Raw genomic sequence first — 24,080 nt, 5'->3', positions numbered from 1 at the left:
TGACTAGATGTTCAGGAGTCTTATGGCTTGGGGGTAGAAGCTGTTTAGAAGCCTCTTGGACTTGGCGCTCCGGTACCGCTTACTGTGTGGTAGCAGAGAGAACAGTCTATGACTAGGGTGGCTGAAGTCTATGTCAATTTTTAGGGCCTCCCTCTGACACCGCCTGGTGTAGAGGTCCTGGATGGCAGGAAGCTTAGCCCCAGTGATGTACTGGGCTGTTCGCACTACCCTCTGTAGTGCCTTGCAGTCGGAGGCCGAGCAGTTGCCATACCAGGCAGTGATGCAACCAGTCAGGATGCTCTCAATGTTGCAGCTGTAGAACCTTTTGAGGATCTGGTGACCCATGCCAAATCTTTCAGTCTCCTGAATAGGTTTTGTCGTGCCTTCTTCGCGACTGTCTTGGTGTGCTTGGACCATGTTAGTTTGTTGGTGATGTGGACACCAAGGAACTTGAAGCTCTCAACCTGCTCCACTACAGCCCCGTCGATGAGAATAGTGGCGTGCTCGGTCTTCCTTTTCCTGTAGTCCACAATCATCTCCTTTGTCTTGAGAGATCATAATTAATAACATCATAGGAGGGACCTAATCCTAGATCAGCACTCTTACTCTGACGCTTCATGAATAGTTTACTGGCCCTGGTCTAAGATAACAGGAAGTGCCAGCAGGTGTATGTGTAACAGGTGTCATTGTTGTATCCTAATAGTGTGTTTCTAATTTTAATCCTCCACATCCTGGGTGCGAAACAATGTAGGCTACATGTACGCGACCTCTTTGTTGGTCAGTGCTCTGCTCCCCCGCGACCCAAAACGCGCGTGACCACACATCGTTGTTGCTTCTATGGGTGACTATAAAGTCCAAACATGTTCCTGTTTGCCATCAAAAGGCGATTTTACTAACGGGTTGTTTTCGTTCTTGCCGCAGAGCGCGCATCAGGTGGTTATTCTCAGGTGGTCAGACCCACCGTCGTTATTTTAATATAGAGCTTATCCAAAAATGACGGATGCAGAAATAACGTTTTTACCGGTGGGGCAGGATAATGAGAGATTCGGAAGTAACCTGCTCGACAATAAAAAGCTGACCCGCCTATACTGCATGAATGGCGGACATCATCTGCAGATTCTCCCGGATGGGACCGTGGAAGGCAAGAGGGACGAGAATGACGTTCACAGTAAAAACAGAAATACTATAATATTTCAGTGGATTTTGTTTAACAAATGAACAAAAATACTACTGTATGTAAATAATACAAACATCTGTTATTAATTCGGCTATTATTTAGTTTATTGAATTGTCCATCCAATCAAGAAATTTATATTTATCTGCATAATTAACTTTATATTCAACTGTAATACATTTATGTTCATGCATGCTCTAATGGTTTGCAAAAGTTCACAATCGACCTAAAATAATGGACATTTCCAGGCTGTTAAACTTCAGAAAAGATAATCATCAGTCTCCCACACTGTAATAATGTCCCATAATAATTGTATGGCTCAATAACAAGGACAGTGTATGTGTGAATTATGTGTGAATGACTGAAAGCCGATCTCTATAGATGGTCGGGAATGTGTGGGATATATTTAGGCTGCAACAACACAGCTGTTTATGCGGTCTGAAAAGATGCTGACATAGATCTCTTCACAAGTACTCTCGCAGATTTGCAGACAATGTTATTAGTAATATGTTACAGTTATTAAAAGCTCCCAGTTGCATAACATCTAGCATTCATACTGAGGCTATTGAGATGACCGTTTTCTCAAAGCAAAGTCTCTGAATGTTGCATAATGACATGATAACCAAACAGCGACAACAACAAAGGTAGCTAACCCCAGTGTTTGAAATAGTAACCAACTTCCAGCATGCTTGTCTACTTGACTTTATTTCGGTTTGTCCTTCTCGTTTGTGTCTATTTGTTATCGTGTGGAATTTAATTTTTAAGCATGGTTGGAATGCTTGTCGTGAACTTATTTTGTTAGTTTGTCCTCCTGTGTGTGGGGGCTCTGTCTTTGTCAATCTGACGTTGCCTTGTACCCTTTCCTTGTCTTAGCGGTCCTGAGGGTGAAATCTGTGGACCATGGTGTGGTTGTCATCCAGGGGACAGAGGCAGGACGCTACTTGGCCATGAGCAGTGAAGGAAAGCTATACAGTTCAGTGAGTATTAAACTGTCTGTATGACCTCATCACCCTCCCTAACTAACCTAGCCATAAAAGTCACAGAAACGGTGCTGTTTTAACATTGGTGTTAACACATGCATTTAGGATAGTGATAGGAGACATTTACAATTATTATCCTTCAAAGCATTATTTTACATCATTCAAACTGTTTATGACTATCTATAGCCTTTTAAAATGTAACCTTTATTTAACTAGGCAAGTTAGTTAAGAACAAATTCTTATTTACAATGACGGCCTACCCTGGATGACGCTGGGCCAATTGTGCACCGCTCTATGGGACTCCCAATCACGGCCAGTTGTGATACAGCCTGGAATTGAACCAGGGTGTCTGTAGTGACTCCTCTAGCACTGAGATGCAGTGCCGTAGACCACTGCACCATTCGGGAGCCCACCCCCAGAACCTTACCAATCTGTTTTGGATTACCTAGAGCCTTTGACCACCCACAGGTAATCTAATCAACGATCAGCATATGTTTGTGATGACTAAGTAGTCTGACTATCTGGCTTTCTGTCTCTCCCATATAGTCGATAGTAACTGATCAGTGTTATTTCCTGGAGAAGATGGAGGTGAACCACTACAACACCTACCAGGCCCAGAAGTACCAAGACAGGAGTTGGTACGTGGGACTGAAGAAGAACGGGAAACCCAAACTTGGCTCCAGAACCCACATAGGGCAGAAGGCCATCTTCTTCTTGCCACGGCGGTTGGAAGGCACAGGGGAGTGAAGGGTGTAACAGGGGTGCATCTGAAATGGCCAAATGTAGTGCACTATATTGGGAATAGGGTGCCATTTTAGACACATCCATTCCAAGGTGCTCAGTGGGAAATTGCAGGCAAACAGACAGGCTAATCAAACCGTATTTTAAATGTAAACTAGTACTGAAGCTTGAGTTGCAGGTTATAACAGCAGTTATGCTTTCACCGACCTGTTATAGATGCTGTCATCTGTATAAACTATTATAGCTATATGATGGACATCTGACTGGTAGAATCATGCTAAAACTTGACCAAATGATTCATTCCACTCCACGCTATAACTGCAATCTACTTTATGCTGCTAACTAGACATCTAGAATGTATATCTTTGTTGATGACTAATGCCCACTGTGGTCCTCTGTAGCTCAGTTGGTAGAGCACGGCGTTTGCAACGCCAGGATAGTGGGTTTGATTCCTGGGACCAGCCGTACTTAAAATGTATGCACACATTACTGTCAATCGCTTTAGATAAGTGTCTGCTAAATGGCATATATTTAAATGTAATATCAAATATTGAATCATGACAACACTAATGATATGTAGCCTATATATGGAAATGAGTAGTGTCTCTCACCAGCCAGTTGTTATAGAAAGCTGATGGAAAAGGTATCAGAAACTGTACATTGAAAACCATTAAAAGAAAAACAATGGGAACTGTAGCAGTTGGTGTCGGGTCATTGTGTCTTTCAACCACAAGGTGTCAGTGCTGTACAACATTTTACAATAAGCCTTAAATCTCTGGCAAAGCCTGCACACAAAACCTGGAATAGAGATCTGTCTCGCTTTTGAAAGTGACATTTATTAGACATTAAGCTTTTTACAGTTTAAAACAATATCTCATAACAATAAAATCCCAAGGATGCAGCTGTACTATTTCACACAGAGACCAGAGAAATGTGTGTCTAGGACTGGGTTTGGATTGTAGCTGTGCTGTACCATTCCACATTAAGGGCTAAGCAAGAAATCGAAACAACTGGTTTAAAACAGACTGGCTGGCATACAGGGTGATCCAACAGCATGTTTGAGATCATTTACAGTTAACAATATGCCAACAATTGCCTAAAGAGAAAGATCGACAAGTAGAGTATAATTGCTCGTCTTCTTACTAAATCCAATTAGTACGGTCATAGACCAGTTATAAATTGCCATTTCACCCTTATGAAAGCTCTATACTCACTGACTACAGGTACTACCATTTGGTCGTGTATTGTTGATTTCATTGGGAGGAACTCCCTGGCATTTTATTAGTAAGTTTCTAAAAGTGCACCTGCTTACATTCTCTGATAGCATCATAGTTTTTCCATACGTAAGGTTTTTTTCTCTCTACACAAAACTGTATGACTTGTACAACAAAAACACTTTGGACAAAATCTTTACCTTAAGATGTGCACATACGATACCTTACGTTTGAGGTAGGTGCGCATATAAAAAGGTAGGATTCTGTCTTATAGGAATAATTCATGATGACAAATTTTAGCAAAGAACTCTGCCCTCTACTGGCTAGAAATAAGGGCAACGCTTCATATGAAGCCAACAGGTATAGCGCATTATTACTTGTTATAAGCATGTAGAAAACGTCAATGTTTTATTACAAACTCAGAAATTGTAATACCATATGTGACTATTTTTTTCCCATCTCATGATTACTATGAGCTGGTGACTACTATGAACATAAAGGTGTTACAAGTGCTTATGACAAGTCTTATAATGCATTACGACTGCATCGTAATGCATTCCACTTGTGGGCTTTGAATAAAGTATTAGTATTAGTGAAATAAGACTGATCCCTTGAGGTGCAGGTGCATGCTAATACACTACCATCAAATGATATAAGGCAATACACATACATTACAGACTGAAAAATGTCAAATAGCACTTAACATTCGCCACTAAAGAGTACATACTATCATTATCCATTAATTACGTTTTTCAAATAAAATAAAACAATTGATGTATTTAATTCCTGAATGTTACAAGAGTTGTATTCATCAAGATTGTGTTTTTTTCCCATCCTGCTGTGTTGTGATGGTTATCTGAGGAGTTTGGTTTTAGACTTCTGCAGTTTTGTTGCTGTTTGTCGGTATGACGCTTTTCAAACATCCAGGATTCTCTATCCAGATTCAGGTCAGATCCAGGATTCTCTATCCAGATTCAGGTCAGATCCAGGATTCTCTATCCAGATTCAGGTCAGATCCAGGATTCTCTATCCAGATTCAGGTCAGATCCAGGATTCTCTATCCAGATTCAGGTCAGATCGAGGATTCTCTATCCAGATTCAGGTCAGATCGAGGATTCTCTATCCAGATTCAGGTCAGATCGAGGATTCTCTATCCAGATTCAGGTCAGATCGAGGATTCTCTATCCAGATTCAGGTCAGATCGAGGATTCTCTATCCAGATTCAGGTCAGATCCAGGATTCTCTATCCAGATTCAGGTCAGATCCAGGATTCTCTATCCAGATTCAGGTCAGATCGAGGATTCTCTATCCAGATTCAGGTCAGATCGAGGATTCTCTATCCAGATTCAGGTCAGATCGAGGATTCTCTATCCAGATTCAGGTCAGATCGAGGATTCTCTATCCAGATTCAGGTCAGATCGAGGATTCTCTATCCAGATTCAGGTCAGATCGAGGATTCTCTATCCAGATTCAGGTCAGATCGAGGATTCTCTATCCAGATTCAGGTCAGATCGAGGATTCTCTATCCAGATTCAGGTCAGATCGAGGATTCTCTATCCAGATTCAGGGGCGTTTTGTTTATTCAAAAAGCAGCTGTGGAAAGTGAACAGGAGATAAGTTAATGGTGGAGATCAGTATCTCTGTAGGAGAAAGGGTGGTTTACTATGCACCATGTTTGTTTATGGTATATTTACATGTAACCAGACTACATTGGAAGGAAACTAGTGAGTGGAGAAAATCTATATGATTTGATAGATTAGTAATACCTGTATTTCTTAATAAAGGACCAGGCTTATGATTTGATAAGGTCGTATTCTGCTGTAACACAGGAATGTTGTGTGAATTAGGGCCTCACCTTCAGTAGATGAACAGGACTCTCGTTCGAGGAAGTGTGGCGTAAGTAGGGTCGGCCATTTTGCGAACCCGGGAGTAGTTGACGAACCCTCTGACGAACAGCATGAAGCCTGGAGAGTCACAGACAAACAACAGCATGAAGCCTGGAGAGTCACAGACAGACAGACAAACAGCATGAAGCCTGGAGAGTCACAGACAGACAGACAACAGCATGAAGCCTGGAGAGTCACAGACAGACAGACAACAGCATGAAGCCTGGAGAGTCACAGACAGACAGACACAACAGCATGAAGCCTGGAGAGTCACAGACAGACAGACAACAGCATGAAGCCTGGAGAGTCACAGACAGACAGACAGACAGACAGACAACAGCATGAAGCCTGGAGAGTCACAGACAAACAACAGCATGAAGCCTGGAGAGTCACAGACAAACAACAGCATGAAGCCTGGAGAGTCACAGACAGACAACAGCATGAAGCCTGGAGAGTCACAGACAGACAACAGCATGAAGCCTGGAGAGTCACAGACAAACAACAGCATGAAGCCTGGAGAGTCACAGACAAACAACAGCATGAAGCCTGGAGAGTCACAGACAAACAACAGCATGAAGCCTGGAGAGTCACAGACAGACAACAGCATGAAGCCTGGAGAGTCACAGACAGACAACAGCATGAAGCCTGGAGAGTCATAGACAGACAGACAAACAACAGCATGAAGCCTGGAGAGTCACAGACAGACAACAGCATGAAGCCTGGAGAGTCACAGACAGACAACAGCATGAAGCCTGGAGAGTCACAGACAGACAGACAGACAACAGCATGAAGCCTGGAGAGTCACAGACAGACAGACAGACAACAGCATGAAGCCTGGAGAGTCACAGACAGACAGACAGACAACAGCATGAAGCCTGGAGAGTCACAGACAGACACACAGACCATGAAGCCTGGAGAGTCACAGACAGACAGACAGACAACAGCATGAAGCCTGGAGAGTCACAGACAGACAGACAGACAACAGCATGAAGCCTGGAGAGTCACAGACAGACAACAGCATGAAGCCTGGAGAGTCACAGACAGACAGACAGATAGACAAACAGCATGAAGCCTGGAGAGTCACAGACAGACAGACAGACAGACAACAGCATGAAGCCTGGAGAGTCACAGACAAACAGACAACAGCATGAAGCCTGGAGAGTCACAGACAGACAGACAGATAGACAAACAGCATGAAGCCTGGAGAGTCACAGACAGACAGACAAACAGACAACAGCATGAAGCCTGGAGAGTCACAGACAGACAACAGCATGAAGCCTGGAGAGTCACAGACAGACAGACAACAGCATGAAGCCTGGAGAGTCACAGACAGACAACAGCATGAAGCCTGGAGAGTCACAGACAGACAACAGCATGAAGCCTGGAGAGTCACAGACAGACAGACAACAGCATGAAGCCTGGAGAGTCACAGACAGACAACAGCATGAAGCCTGGAGAGTCACAGACAGACAACAACATGAAGCCTGGAGAGTCACAGACAGACAACAGCATGAAGCCTGGAGAGTCACAGACAGACAACAGCATGAAGCCTGGAGAGTCACAGACAGACAACAGCATGAAGCCTGGAGAGTCACAGACAGACAGACAACAGCATGAAGCCTGGAGAGTCATAGACAGACAGACAACAGCATGAAGCCTGGAGAGTCATAGACAGACAGACAGACAACAGCATGAAGCCTGGAGAGTCACAGACAAACACACAGCATGAAGCCTGGAGAGTCACAGACAAACAACAGCATGAAGCCTGGAGAGTCACAGACAGACAGACAACAGCATGAAGCCTGGAGAGTCACAGACAGACAGACAACAGCATGAAGCCTGGAGAGTCACAGACAAACAGACAACAGCATGAAGCCTGGAGAGTCATAGACAGACAGACAAACAACAGCATGAAGCCTGGAGAGTCACAGACAGACAGACAGACAGACAACAGCATGAAGCCTGGAGAGTCACAGACAGACAGACAGACAACAGCATGAAGCCTGGAGAGTCACAGACAGACAGACAGACAGACAACAGCATGAAGCCTGGAGAGTCACAGACAGACAGACAGACAACAGCATGAAGCCTGGAGAGTCACAGACAGACAGACAGACAACAGCATGAAGCCTGGAGAGTCACAGACAGACAACAGCATGAAGCCTGGAGAGTCACAGACAGACACACAGCATGAAGCCTGGAGAGTCACAGACAGACACGAACAGCATGAAGCCTGGAGAGTCACAGACAGACAGACAACAGCATGAAGCCTGGAGAGTCACAGACAGACAAACAACACATGAAGCCTGGAGAGTCACAGACAGACAGACAGACAACAGCATGAAGCCTGGAGAGTCACAGACAGACAGACAACAGCATGAAGCCTGGAGAGTCACAGACAGACAGACAAACAACAGCATGAAGCCTGGAGAGTCACAGACAGACAGACAACAGCATGAAGCCTGGAGAGTCACAGACAGACAGACAGACAGACAACAGCATGAAGCCTGGAGAGTCATACAGACAGACAGACAACAGCATGAAGCCTGGAGAGTCATAGACAGACAGACAGACAACAGCATGAAGCCTGGAGAGTCACAGACAGACAGACAACAGCATGAAGCCTGGAGAGTCACAGACAAACAGACAGACAACAGCATGAAGCCTGGAGAGTCACAGACAGACAGACAGACAACAGCATGAAGCCCGGAGAGTCACAGACAGACAACAGCATGAAGCCTGGAGAGTCACAGACAGACAGACAACAGCATGAAGCCTGGAGAGTCACAGACAAACAACAGCATGAAGCCTGGAGAGTCACAGACAAACAACAGCATGAAGCCTGGAGAGTCACAGACAGACAGACAACAGCATGAAGCCTGGAGAGTCACAGACAGACAGACAACAGCATGAAGCCTGGAGAGTCACAGACAGACAGACAACAGCATGAAGCCTGGAGAGTCACAGACAGACAGACAACAGCATGAAGCCTGGAGAGTCACAGACAAACAACAGCATGAAGCCTGGAGAGTCACAGACAAACAACAGCATGAAGCCTGGAGAGTCACAGACAGACAGACAACAGCATGAAGCCTGGAGAGTCACAGACAGACAGACAAACAACAGCATGAAGCCTGGAGAGTCACAGACAGACAGACAACAGCATGAAGCCTGGAGAGTCACAGACAGACAGACAACAGCATGAAGCCTGGAGAGTCATAGACAGACAGACAGACAACAGCATGAAGCCTGGAGAGTCACAGACAGACAGACAGACAGACAACAGCATGAAGCCTGGAGAGTCATAGACAGACAGACAGACAACAGCATGAAGCCTGGAGAGTCACAGACAGACAGACAGACACACAGCATGAAGCCTGGAGAGTCACAGACAGACAGACAACAGCATGAAGCCTGGAGAGTCACAGACAGACAGACAGACAACAGCATGAAGCCTGGAGAGTCACAGACAGACAGACAGACAACAGCATGAAGCCTGGAGAGTCACAGACAGACAACAGCATGAAGCCTGGAGAGTCACAGACAGACAACAGCATGAAGCCTGGAGAGTCACAGACAAACAACAGTGAAGCCTGGAGAGTCACAGACAAACAACATGAAGCCTGGAGAGTCACAGACAGACAACAGCATGAAGCCTGGAGAGTCACAGACAAACAACAGCATGAAGCCTGGAGAGTCACAGACAGACAACAGCATGAAGCCTGGAGAGTCACAGACAGATAGACAGACAACAGCATGAAGCCTGGAGAGTCATAGACAGACAGACAAACAACAGCATGAAGCCTGGAGAGTCACAGACAAACAACAGCATGAAGCCTGGAGAGTCACAGACAGACAACAGCATGAAGCCTGGAGAGTCACAGACAAACAACAGCATGAAGCCTGGAGAGTCACAGACAGACAACAGCATGAAGCCTGGAGAGTCACAGACAGACAGACAGACAACAGCATGAAGCCTGGAGAGTCACAGACAAACAACAGCATGAAGCCTGGAGAGTCACAGACAGACAACAGCATGAAGCCTGGAGAGTCACAGACAGACAGACAACAGCATGAAGCCTGGAGAGTCACAGACAGACAGACAACAGCATGAAGCCTGGAGAGTCACAGACAGACAGACAACAGCATGAAGCCTGGAGAGTCACAGACAGACAGACAACAGCATGAAGCCTGGAGAGTCACAGACAGACAACAACAGCATGAAGCCTGGAGAGTCACAGACAGACAGACAACAGCATGAAGCCTGGAGAGTCACAGACAGACAGACAGATAGACAAACAGCATGAAGCCTGGAGAGTCACAGACAAACAACAGCATGAAGCCTGGAGAGTCACAGACAGACAGACAACAGCATGAAGCCTGGAGAGTCACAGACAGACAACAGCATGAAGCCTGGAGAGTCACAGACAGACAGACAACAGCATGAAGCCTGGAGAGTCACAGACAGACAACAGCATGAAGCCTGGAGAGTCACAGACAGACAACAACATGAAGCCTGGAGAGTCACAGACAGACAACAGCATGAAGCCTGGAGAGTCACAGACAAACAACAGCATGAAGCCTGGAGAGTCACAGACAAACAACAGCATGAAGCCTGGAGAGTCACAGACAAACAACATGAAGCCTGGAGAGTCACAGACAGATAGACAAACAGCATGAAGCCTGGAGAGTCACAGACAAACAACAGCATGAAGCCTGGAGAGTCACAGACAGACAACAGCATGAAGCCTGGAGAGTCACAGACAGACAACAGCATGAAGCCTGGAGAGTCACAGACAGACAACAGCATGAAGCCTGGAGAGTCACAGACAGACAACAGCATGAAGCCTGGAGAGTCATAGACAGACAGACAGACAACAGCATGAAGCCTGGAGAGTCACAGACAGACAGACAGACAACAGCATGAAGCCTGGAGAGTCACAGACAAACAGACAACAGCATGAAGCCTGGAGAGTCACAGACAAACAACAGCATGAAGCCTGGAGAGTCACAGACAAACAACAGCATGAAGCCTGGAGAGTCACAGACAGACAGACAACAGCATGAAGCCTGGAGAGTCACAGACAAACAGACAACAGCATGAAGCCTGGAGAGTCATAGACAGACAGACAAACAACAGCATGAAGCCTGGAGAGTCACAGACAGACAGACAGACAGACAACAGCATGAAGCCTGGAGAGTCACAGACAGACAGACAGACAACAGCATGAAGCCTGGAGAGTCACAGACAGACAGACAGACAACAGCATGAAGCCTGGAGAGTCACAGACAGACAACAGCATGAAGCCTGGAGAGTCACAGACAGACAACAGCATGAAGCCTGGAGAGTCACAGACAGACAACAGCATGAAGCCTGGAGAGTCACAGACAGACAACAGCATGAAGCCTGGAGAGTCACAGACAGACAGACAACAGCATGAAGCCTGGAGAGTCACAGACAGACAAACAACATGAAGCCTGGAGAGTCACAGACAGACAGACAGACAGACAACAGCATGAAGCCTGGAGAGTCACAGACAAACAGACAACAGCATGAAGCCTGGAGAGTCACAGACAGACAGACAAACAACAGCATGAAGCCTGGAGAGTCACAGACAGACAGACAACAGCATGAAGCCTGGAGAGTCACAGACAGACAGACAGACAGACAACAGCATGAAGCCTGGAGAGTCATAGACAGACAGACAGACAACAGCATGAAGCCTGGAGAGTCATAGACAGACAGACAGACAACAGCATGAAGCCTGGAGAGTCACAGACAGACAGACAACAGCATGAAGCCTGGAGAGTCACAGACAAACAGACAGACAACAGCATGAAGCCTGGAGAGTCACAGACAGACAGACAGACAACAGCATGAAGCCCGGAGAGTCACAGACAGACAACAGCATGAAGCCTGGAGAGTCACAGACAGACAGACAACAGCATGAAGCCTGGAGAGTCACAGACAAACAACAGCATGAAGCCTGGAGAGTCACAGACAAACAACAGCATGAAGCCTGGAGAGTCACAGACAGACAGACAACAGCATGAAGCCTGGAGAGTCACAGACAGACAGACAACAGCATGAAGCCTGGAGAGTCACAGACAGACAGACAACAGCATGAAGCCTGGAGAGTCACAGACAGACAGACAACAGCATGAAGCCTGGAGAGTCACAGACAAACAACAGCATGAAGCCTGGAGAGTCACAGACAAACAACAGCATGAAGCCTGGAGAGTCACAGACAAACAACAGCATGAAGCCTGGAGAGTCACAGACAGACAGACAACAGCATGAAGCCTGGAGAGTCACAGACAGACAGACAAACAACAGCATGAAGCCTGGAGAGTCACAGACAGACAGACAACAGCATGAAGCCTGGAGAGTCACAGACAGACAGACAACAGCATGAAGCCTGGAGAGTCATAGACAGACAGACAGACAACAGCATGAAGCCTGGAGAGTCACAGACAGACAGACAGACAACAGCATGAAGCCTGGAGAGTCACAGACAGACAGACAGACAGACAACAGCATGAAGCCTGGAGAGTCATAGACAGACAGACAGACAACAGCATGAAGCCTGGAGAGTCACAGACAGACAGACAGACAACAGCATGAAGCCTGGAGAGTCACAGACAGACAGACAGACAGACAGACAACAGCATGAAGCCTGGAGAGTCACAGACAGACAGACAACAGCATGAAGCCTGGAGAGTCACAGACAGACAGACAGACAACAGCATGAAGCCTGGAGAGTCACAGACAGACAGACAGACAACAGCATGAAGCCTGGAGAGTCACAGACAGACAACAGCATGAAGCCTGGAGAGTCACAGACAGACAACAGCATGAAGCCTGGAGAGTCACAGACAAACAACATGAAGCCTGGAGAGTCACAGACAAACAACATGAAGCCTGGAGAGTCACAGACAGACAACAGCATGAAGCCTGGAGAGTCACAGACAAACAACAGCATGAAGCCTGGAGAGTCACAGACAGACAACAGCATGAAGCCTGGAGAGTCACAGACAGATAGACAGACAACAGCATGAAGCCTGGAGAGTCATAGACAGACAGACAAACAACAGCATGAAGCCTGGAGAGTCACAGACAAACAACAGCATGAAGCCTGGAGAGTCACAGACAGACAACAGCATGAAGCCTGGAGAGTCACAGACAAACAACAGCATGAAGCCTGGAGAGTCACAGACAGACAACAGCATGAAGCCTGGAGAGTCACAGACAGACAGACAGACAACAGCATGAAGCCTGGAGAGTCACAGACAAACAACAGCATGAAGCCTGGAGAGTCACAGACAGACAACAGCATGAAGCCTGGAGAGTCACAGACAGACAGACAACAGCATGAAGCCTGGAGAGTCACAGACAGACAGACAACAGCATGAAGCCTGGAGAGTCACAGACAGACAGACAACAGCATGAAGCCTGGAGAGTCACAGACAGACAGACAACAGCATGAAGCCTGGAGAGTCACAGACAGACAGACAACAGCATGAAGCCTGGAGAGTCACAGACAGACAGACAACAGCATGAAGCCTGGAGAGTCACAGACAGACAGACAACAGCATGAAGCCTGGAGAGTCACAGACAGACAGACAACAGCATGAAGCCTGGAGAGTCACAGACAGACAGACAACAGCATGAAGCCTGGAGAGTCACAGACAGACAGACAACAGCATGAAGCCTGGAGAGTCACAGACAGACAACAGCATGAAGCCTGGAGAGTCACAGACAGATAGACAAACAGCATGAAGCCTGGAGAGTCACAGACAGATAACAAACAGCATGAAGCCTGGAGAGTCACAGACAGACAAACAACAGCATGAAGCCTGGAGAGTCACAGACAGACAACAGCATGAAGCCTGGAGAGTCACAGACAAACAACAGCATGAAGCCTGGAGAGTCACAGACAGACAGACAACAGCATGAAGCCTGGAGAGTCACAGACAGACAGACAGACAACAGCATGAAGCCTGGAGAGTCACAGACAGACAGACAGACAACAGCATGAAGCCTGGAGAGTCACAGACAGACATTAAATCATTCATTCAAATTGAGCTCAGACTTAAGCTCCACTTACCCAAAGCCAGGAAGACCCACCACAACCAGTACTGCCCATCAAAGTAGCCAGGGAAGTAGGTGGAAAACTGGAACGTTCAACAGACAGTAAAATAACATTAGGGGACCAGTCGTACACACAATAGCATCCCAAAGCATTTAGGGCTGGGCTGGAACAAAAGCCTGAACTCCCCGTAGTACTCCAGGACCAGTGTTGTAAAGAACAAAGAGGTGATGTGTGTTGATCTTACCCGGACTATGAGAACCCATTTGATGAGAGACAGGCCGAACCCAGAGATGGCGCCGTAGCGACCGGCTGCAGAAGTGGTCAGACAGAAGGACAGGAAGAAACCAATCCAGTTGAACAGGAATGCCACTGGAGACAAGAGAGGACAATCAATCAATCAATCAATCATAGATCACCAATAAGAAGAGGCTCATCAGTTAACCTGTTAGGGCTAGGGGGCAGTATTGACACGGCTGGATAAAAAACGTACCCGATTTAATCTGGTTACTACTCCTGCCCAGTAACTAGAATATGCATATAATTATTGGCTTTGGATAGAAAACACCCTAAAGTTTCTAAAACTGTTTGAATGGTGTCTGTGAGTATAACAGAACTCATATGGCAGGCCAAAACCTGAGAAGATTTCAAGCAGGAAGTGGCCTGTCTGAGAAGTAGTGTTTCATCTTGGCTCTTTTTATTGAAGACTCAGGATCTGTGCAATAACGTGACACTTCCTACGTCTTCCATAGGGTCTCAGAGCCCGGGAAAAAGTTGAACGATATCGAGGCAGGCTCTGGCTGAAACACTTTATCGCTTTTGGCAAGTGGCCACTCAGAGGACAATGGGCTTAGGCGCGTGCCCGCTTCGACCGAATGCTTTATTTTCCTTTGTCTGTTTATCTAAACGCAGATTCCCGGTCGGAATATTATCGCTTTTTTATGAGAAAAATGGCATAAAAATTGATTTTAAACAGCGGTTGACATGCTTCGAAGTACGGTAATGGAATATTTAGAATTCTTTTGTCACGAATTGCGCCATGCTCGTCACCCTTATTTACCCTTTAGGATAGTGTCTAGAACGCACAAACAAAACGCCGCTGTTTGGATATAACTATGGATTATTTTGGACCAAACCAACATTTGTTATTGAAGTAGAAGTCCTGGGAGTGCATTCTGACGAAGACAACAAAGGTAATAACATTTTTCTTATAGTAAATCTGACTTTGATGAGTGCTAAACCTGCTGGGTGTCTAAATAGCTAGCCCTGTGATGCCGGGCTATCTACTGAGAATCTTGCAAAATGTGCTTTCACCGAAAAGCTATTTTAAAATCGGACATATCGAGTGCATAGAGGAGTTCTGTATCTATAATTCTTAAAATAATTGTTATGCTTTTTGTGAACGTTTATCGTGAGTAATTTAGTAAATTCACCGGCAGTGTTCGGTGGGAATGCTAGTCACATGCTAGTCACATGCTAATGTAAAAAGCTGGTTTTTGATATAAATATGAACTTGATTGAACAAAACATGCATGTATTGTATAACATAATGTCCTAGGGTTGTCATCTGATGAAGATCATCAAAGGTTAGTGCTGCATTTAGCTGTGGTTTGGGTTTATGTGACATATGCTAGCTTGAAAAATGGGTGTCTGATTATTTCTGGCTCGGTACTCTGCTGACATAATCTAATGTTTTGCTTTCGTTGTAAAGCCTTTTTGAAATCGGACAGTGTGGTTAGATTAACGAGAGTCTTATCTTTAAAATGGTGTAAAATAGTCATATTTTTGAAAAATTGAAGTAATATCATATCTAAGGTATTTGAATAACGCGCCACAGGATTCAACTGGCTGTTGAGTAGCGTCCCACCTAGCCCATAGAGGTTAACATGCTTGTCGTTCACCACACATAGACCATGATGCTTTGTGAAAGATTACACAACAGCTTTTCTAATTGCACAGAATTCCACCTCATGACAAGTCCCTGGCATGGCTTAATGTCGTTGCTTTGTTTAGTGTACCCATGAACCCACGAGATGCAGACAGATATTGTCTGTCCATAACAACAACTACACAGTACAGGAAACAGAGAGAAGACTTACTGAAGAAGGTGAGCATAAAGATGCCATCATTCCCTATGCGCAGCTGGTCAGCATCGTCAAAGTCATCCTCCTGAAGGGAGAAAAAGGAAATGTACATTTTGGTTGTCAGACAACTTCCAATGATGATGGTCAAAATGTGTTTATTTAGGATGCAGGCTCTCACAATAATAAATACTAGTGAATCTGGAGTTATCAATGCCTGAACAATGAATACCGCTGTGAAAGGACAGACATACCACGACCCTGCCAGGGACCAGAGGGATGCCGGTCTCAGCTTTGGTCCTCTCTGCTTCATCATAGGAGGGCAGTGTGGTAGCCACGTTGTAGGACGGGGGGTTGGGGAACCTGCCTGCATCCTCCTTGTAGTCAAAGAACGCTGCAGGGGAAACGGAAAGGTGCAGAAAACGTGACGCAGCACATCACTGTTGGCTAGTAGCAAGGTGAATGTTGGGAGCTCACTAAAACACCACAGCTTTATACTGTATATTACAATATTCAATTCCTGACTTGCGTATGAAACCGTCCTCAACCCCATATGAGATGAGTCAATATATTGCCAGTTACTGTGTGTAGTGCTATGGATGGACAGAGGCCAATTACCTGCATTGGCAGCTGAGATGCTGCTGTAGGGGGGAGGGGCATCCAGGACAGCTGCTGGCTCCTCCTGAGGGGGTTGGGCTGCTGCTGGCTCCTCCTCATTCACCAGCTGGATGCAACACACACACACACACACACAGTGGGATGATGCTGATGTTGCACTATTCTGGCCGTCAGACAAATTGACTGGCAACACCCCATCAGTGACATGACAGGAACCTTTGATACCTGAGGGGTATACTACAATGCAGGATCAATGAGTTAGCCAGCTAACTTTGATAATTAACAAGAAATAACTACAGGTGCCTACATACAGAGCCTTCAGAAAGTATTCAAACCCCTTGACTTTTTACACACTTTGTTGTGTTACAGCCTGAATTTACAATTGATTAAATGTAGATGTTGTGTCACTAGCCTACACACAATACCCCATAATGTTAAAGTGGAATGATATTTTTCCAAATTAATAAAAAATGAAAATCTGAAATGTCTTCAGTCAATAGATATTCAACCCCGTGTTATGGCAAGCCTAAATAAATTCATTAGTAAACATAATGAGTAGCATGGTCTCACTGTGTGCAGTAAGTGTTTAACATGATTAGGGTTGCAAAGGGTCGGAAACTTCCGGTAAATTTCCGGAATTTCCCCAGAACTTTTCATGTGAAGTTAAGCCCTGGAATTTTGGGGAATTTTGCTGAAATTCATTAAAAAAAAGTTAGCTGATAACAGTGAACGTTTTTTGTGGGATACACATAAGGCAATTCTAGGTCTTGTGGCATATTTTGGTTAAACTATCCCGAATTTAATGGAATTGCAACCCTCTGCATGCACAGTGCATTCTTCCATCACATGTACAGTGCATTCTTCCATCACATGTACAGTGCATTCTTCCATCACATGCACAGTGCATTCTTCCATCACATGTACAGTGAATTCTTCCATCACATGCACAGTGCATTCTTCCATCACATGTACAGTGCATTCTTCCATCACATGCACAGTGCATTCTTCCATCACATGTACAGTGCATTCTTCCATCACATGTACAGTGCATTCTTCCATCACATGTACAGTGAATTCTTCCATCACATGTACAGCTGATTCTCAAGATCTTGCACACTAATGAGATGCTATTGAGCCCACACTACTACACTGTCTGAGCCAAAGACTAAATGCTTTGATTACAATACTGTGTGGGCTGAATATATTTTATACGACATGTGATATTTTTGTTAACTAGTAAATAGTAGCTTACAGCAAAGTGTGTTTAAATAATTTCTAACAACAATTTCTGCTAGCTAGTTTTTGCTACCATGTGGGTTTTACCTGGCTTGAGCCTGCTAACTGAGGAGTGTTAATTCACCTGTTTCCATACATGTTTCGTTTAAAAAAAAAAAAAAAAAGTATCTTACAAAGGAGTTGTTTATTCTAACTCTTTCACCATTTATCTGTACTTGGGTTTTTTTAAATTTCATTTTTACTTTTTTCTAATCTTACAGGAAAATGCCACGGGCACTAGCTGATACATGGAAACATTTCACTGCAGCTAATATAGAAGGAAAAGCTGTGTACATTTGCAAATACTGTGCCAAATCATATGTGAAGAATGCAACAAAGATGCAGAATCATCTGGCCAAGTGCATAAAGTTCCCTCAGCGCTCACAGCAAGCAACCTCTGACAAAAGTCCCTCTACTTCTATTCGAGGTGAAAATGATGAATCAGACACCTTATCGATAGCAACAGTCCATGGTCCTCTGGAATCAGAAGTTTTTTGGACTCAATGGAGGAATGTAGTCAGAGAAATGCTGATGAATGTCTTGCTCGAGCTGTGTATGCAACTGGTTCACCTCTGATGCTCACAGGCAATGTATATTGGAAGAGATTTCTGAATGTTCTTCGCCCAGCATACACCCCTCCAACCAGACATGCTTTATCTACTCATTTGCTGTTTGCTGGATGCAGAGTTCAGCAGAGTTCAAGTGAAGGTCAAGCAAATCATAGCGAAAGCAGACTGTATTGCAATCATCTCTGATGGGTGGTTGAATGTTTGTGGGCAAGGAATAATTAACTACATCATCTCCCCCCTCAACCAGTATTCTAAAAGAGCACAGACACAAGGGACAACAGACACACCGGTCTCTACATTGCAGATGAGCTGAAGGCAGTCATCAATGACCTTGGACCACAGAAGGTATTTGCACTGGTGACAGACAATGCTGCGAACATGAAGGCTGCTTGGTCTAAAGTGGAGGAATCCTATCCTCACATCACACCCATTGGCTGTGCTGCTCATGCATTGAATGTGCTCCTCAAGGACATCATGGCACTGAAAACAATGGATACACTCTACAAGAGAGCCAAGGAAATGGTTAGATATGTGAAGGGTCCTCAAGTTATAGCAGCAATCTACCTCACCAAGCAAAGTGAGAAGAATAAGAGCACCACATTGAAGCTGCCCAGCAACACCCGTTGGGGTGGTGTTGTCATCATGTTTGACAGTCTCCTGGAGGGGAAGGAGTCTCTCCAAGAAATGGCCATATCACAGTCTGCCGATATGGACAGCCCCATCAAATCAAATTTTATTTGTCACATTCACGTGGTTAGCAGATGTTAATGTGAGTGTAGTGAAATGCTTGTGCTTCTAGTTCCGCCCGTGCAGTAATATCTAACAAGTAATCTAACAATTTCACAACAACTACCTTATACACACAAGTGTAAAGGAATGAATAAGAATATGTACATAAAAATATATGGACGAGTGAGAGGATCCTCCTGGATGTTGTATTTTGGGAGAGAGTGTTAAGCAGCCTGAAACTCCTGAAACCTATAGCAGTAGTCATTGCACGGATTGAGGGAGACAATGCCATCCTGTTTGATGTTCAGACTCTGCTTGCAGATGTAAGAGAAGAAATCCGTACTGCCCTGCCCACTTCACTGTTGCTCCAAGCAGAGGAAACTGCAGTTCTGAAATACATCAAAAAGTGTGAAGACTTATGCCTGAAGCCCTTCACGCCACAGCGTACATGTTGGACCTCATGTATGCTGGCAAGAGCACCCTGTCTGGTGCAGAGATCAACAAGGCCTATGGTGTCATCACTACAGTGTCTCGACACCTTGGCCTGGATGAGGGCAAGGTTCAGTCTGGCGATGTACACTTCAAGCAAGGGCTTTGGGATGGAGATGCAATATGGCAGTCATGCCAACATATTTCATCAGCCACCTGGTGGAAGGAACTTTGTGGATCTGAGGCTCTTTCCCCTGTTGCCTCCATCATCCTCCAAATCCCACCAACATCAGCCGCCTCAGAGTGCAACTGGTCCTTGTTTGGGAAAAGACACACAAAAGCACGCAACAGGCTGACCAATACAAGGGCCCATCTGGGCAAATTTGAGGCTTTTTGAGCCTGACAACAAGCCATCCTCAACAAGGTTGGAAAGTGACAGTGAAGATGAGGTGAACATTGAGAAGGTCCAGGGAGAAGACATGGAAGCCTGAGAGGAAGACAACCAAAGCTTTAGTTTCTAAATGTATGTTGAATACGTTTTTGGGGGATGCGATGGATCATTGGGGATCATTCAATATTCCCTTTTTTTTGTTGTTCAGTGAAATCATCCCATGTGAAGAGTCAACTCATTTAATTAAAGTCCAATTCGTAACTAAATTGTTTTTATTTAATCAAGAATTTAATCATATCTACTTATGATAAGGTAAAAGGTTTATGTTTCTGTCTCCATATGATATGGAAAATATATCCAATGCAAAAAAACATCTACATTTAAGTGGTATAAATATTACATATATTTCCATTCATTCACACAGAAATTTTCCACTTCTAAATATTCCCCAAAATGTGCAACCCTATTTGAAGGACTACCTCATCTCTGTGCCCCACACATACAATTATCTTTAAGGTCCCTCATTCGAGCTGTGAATTTCAAACACAGATTCAACCACAAAGACCTGGGAGGTTTTCCAATGCCTCACAAAGAAGGGTACCTATTGATAAATTGTTAAAAACAAAAACATTAAAATAACAGGCATTGAATATCCCTATGAGCATGGTGAAGTTATTAATTACACTTTGGATGGTGTATCAATACACCCAGTCATTAAAGGTACAGGCGTCTTTCCTAACTCAGTTGCCGGACAGGAAGGAAACTGCTCAGGAATTTCACCTTGAGGCCAATGGTGACCTTAAAACAGTTACAGAGTTTAACCTGTTGGGGGTAGGGGGCAGTATTGACACGGCCGGATAAAAAACGTACCCGATTTAATCTGGTTACTACTCCTGCCCAGTAACTAGAATATGCATATAATTATTGGCTTTGGATAGAAAACACCCTAAAGTTTCTAAAACTGTTTGAATGGTGTCTGTGAGTATAACAGAACTCATATGGCAGGCAAAAACCTGAGAGGATTCTGAACAGGAAGTGGCCTGTCTGACAAGTTGTTGTTCATCTTGGCTCTTTTTATTGAAGACTGAGGATCTTTGCTGTAACGTGACACTTCCTACGGCTCCCATAGGCTCTCAGAGCCCGGGAAAAAGCTGAATGATATCGAGGCAGCCTCTGGCTGAAACACATTATCGCTTTTGGCAAGTGGCCGATCAGAGGACAATGGGCTTAGGCGCGTGCCCGAGTCGACCCCATGCTTTATTTTCTTTTGTCTGTTTACCTAAATGCAGATTCCCGGTCGGAATATTATCGCTTTTTTACGAGAAAAATGGCATAAAAATGGATTTTAAACAGCGGTTGACATGCTTCGAAGTACGGTAATGGAATATTTAGAATTTTTTTGTCACGAAATGCGCCATTATCGTCACCCTTCTTTACCCTTTCGGATAGTGTCTTGAACGCACGAACAAAACGCCGCTATTTGGATATAACAATGGATTATTTGGGACCAAACCAACATTTGTTATCGAAGTAGAAGTCCTGGGAGTGCATTCTGACGAAGAACACCAAAGGTAATAACATTTTTCTAAAAGTAAATCTGACTTTGGTGAGTGCTAAACTTGCTGGGTGTCTAAATAGCTAGCCCTGTGATGCCGGGCTATCTACTTAGAATATTGCAAAATGTGCTTTCACCGAAAAGCTATTTTAAAATCGGACATATCGAGTGCATAGAGGAGTTCTGTATCTATAATTCTTAAAATAATTGTTATGCTTTTTGTGAACGTTTATCGTGAGTAATTTAGTAAATTCCCCGGAAGTTTGCGGGGGGGTATGCTAGTTCTGAACGTCACATGCTAATGTAAAAAGCTGGTTTTTGATATAAATATGAACTTGATTGAACAAAACATGCATGTATTGTATAACATAATGTCCTAGGTGTGTCATCTGATGAAGATCATCAAAGGTTAGTGCTGCATTTAGCTGTCTTCTGGGTTTTTGTGACATTATATGCTAGCTTGAAAAATGGGTGTCTGATTATTTCTGGCTGGGTACTCTGCTGACATAATCTAATGTTTTGCTTTCGTTGTAAAGCCTTTTTGAAATCGGACAGTGTGGTTAGATTAACGAGAGTCTTGTCTTTAAAATGGTGTAAAATAGTCATATGTTTGAGAAATTGAAGTAATAGCATTTCTAAGGTATTTGAATAACGCGCCACAGATTCCACTGGCTGTTACGTAGGTGGGACGATTTCGTCCCGCCGGCCCTAGAGAAGTTAATGGCTGTGATAGGAGAAAACTCAGGATGGATCAACATTGTAGTTACTCTACAATACTTACCTAATTGACAGAGTGAAAAGAAAGCCTGTACATAAACAATATCCCAAAACATGTCTCCTGTTTGCAATAAGGCACTAAAATAGGCTAAAACTGGAGAAGAAAAAAAATTGCAAATAAATTAATTTTATGTCCTGAAAACAAAGTGTTATGTTTGGGGCAAATCCAACAACACATCACTGAGTACCACTCTTCATATTTTCAAGTATGGTGGTGGCTGCATCATGTTATGGGTATGCTTGTCATCAGCAAGGACTAGGGAGGTTTTTTTTATGATAAAAAGAAACAGAATAGAGCTAAGCAAAATCCTAGAGGAAAACCTGGTTCTGTCTGCTTTCCAACAAACCCTGCGAGACAAATTCACTTTTCAGTAGGACAATAACCTAAAGCACAAGGCCAAATATACACTGGAGTTGCTTAACATGACAACATTGAATGTTACCAAGTGGCCTATTTACAGTTTTGAATCTGCTAGTAAATCTATGGCAAGACTTGAAAATGGCTGTCTAGCAATGATCAAGAACCAATTTGAGCTTGAAGAATTTAAAAAAGAATAATGGCCAAATATTGTACAATCCAGATGTGGAATGGTCTTAAGAGACTTACCTAGAAATACTTACAGCTGTACTCGCTGCCAAAGGTGAATATAACACATATCGACTCAGGGGGTTGAATAATAATCGAATTATTTTTTACAAAATGTTTGAGTAGTTTGTGTAGATCATTGACAAAATGTGGAAAAAATTAAGGGGTGTGAAGGCACTGGATACGTTTTTGGTTGTTGAATCAATTAGACCATGCCCATTTCAAGCTTGTCTCGGGAACAATCTTATTCCCGAATATTTAGGCGAGTTAGCTGGCTAACTAATTGATCCTGATTTGTGGTATACCTCTGTGGCATTAGTCTCAGATTGGTTGTCGACACCTATCAATGAATGTAGGCCTGCTGGTAGTGTGTTCTTGTGCAATCTTGATAGATTTGAATATCACTACTATGATTATGGTTGGTAACTAGCTAGGTATCTAGTTAACGTTAGCGGATTAGCCTTTCAACGGCCTAATAGGGTGGGACATGTCAACAGTTAGGTCGTCATAACAAATGGGCCTGTAGTTAGTTAGCTAAATGAGTTATACTAACTAGCTAACTACACTTAACCACCATAAAACGAGTTAGCAAGCGAACGTGTTAACCGTAACTGTCAAGTTAAATGTTGAAGAAACAATGAGCTACAACGTTAGCAAAACTGGGCCCAAAGTCAAAACGACGTTTCGTTTTCCAATGCGAATTTTATTGGTTATAAAAAAAAAATAAACTTACCTCCTGATATCTAACGTTGCTGATTTGCTCGGCCATCCTGGATGGACGTTGAGTGTTTGAAAATGATCACTTGTTTGGCAAACTGTGCGCTGAATATAATATTGATACGCTAAGATTGAAACTAGCACAGGTCCGCCATCTCCCTCCCTTCCTTCCAGGTCTGGTGTCGTTCCTCCTCTGGTGTCATGTGATCCAGTGGAACTCAACACGACGTACCTAGCTATAACGTTACGAATATATAACAAATACCGA

General features: G+C 44.2%; 2 protein-coding genes across 5 annotated transcripts; one reads left to right on the top strand and one right to left on the bottom strand.

Annotated features, from left to right (window-relative positions):
- The first annotated feature begins 734 nt into the window (after positions 1-734).
- Positions 735-3,591, top strand: fgf1 (fibroblast growth factor 1). Of its 2 annotated transcripts, none has more exons than XM_014198662.2 (3): positions 735-1,141; positions 2,048-2,151; positions 2,701-3,591. In XM_014198662.2, exons 1-3 carry the CDS (start codon positions 994-996, stop codon positions 2,899-2,901), a joined length of 453 nt encoding a protein of 150 aa, XP_014054137.1. In that variant the 5' UTR covers positions 735-993; the 3' UTR covers positions 2,902-3,591.
- Positions 3,592-3,711: 120 nt separating this feature from the next.
- LOC106604226 (NEDD4 family-interacting protein 1-like) lies at positions 3,712-24,075 on the bottom strand. Of its 3 annotated transcripts, XM_045717881.1 has the most exons (9): positions 23,829-24,075; positions 16,785-16,890; positions 16,421-16,560; positions 16,185-16,254; positions 14,333-14,457; positions 14,104-14,170; positions 5,965-6,073; positions 5,678-5,702; positions 3,712-5,150 (listed from the first exon to the last, which is right to left on the bottom strand). In XM_045717881.1, exons 1-7 carry the CDS (start codon positions 23,862-23,864, stop codon positions 5,967-5,969), a joined length of 651 nt encoding a protein of 216 aa, XP_045573837.1. In that variant the 5' UTR covers positions 23,865-24,075; the 3' UTR covers positions 3,712-5,150; positions 5,678-5,702; positions 5,965-5,966. The 3 variants fall into 3 exon arrangements, with proteins under 3 accessions (XP_045573837.1, XP_014054155.1, XP_014054156.1); XM_014198680.2 differs by having other exon boundaries at positions 3,712-5,702; XM_014198681.2 differs by lacking the exons at positions 3,712-5,150; positions 5,678-5,702 and having other exon boundaries at positions 5,961-6,073.
- Between the last annotated feature and the right edge of the window lie 5 nt (positions 24,076-24,080).

The sequence above is a fragment of the Salmo salar genome, chromosome ssa05 (genome assembly GCF_905237065.1).
Source record: "Salmo salar chromosome ssa05, Ssal_v3.1, whole genome shotgun sequence".
NCBI classification, from domain to species: Eukaryota; Metazoa; Chordata; class Actinopteri; order Salmoniformes; family Salmonidae; genus Salmo; species Salmo salar.
This window is presented reverse-complemented; position numbering and strand designations above follow the sequence as displayed.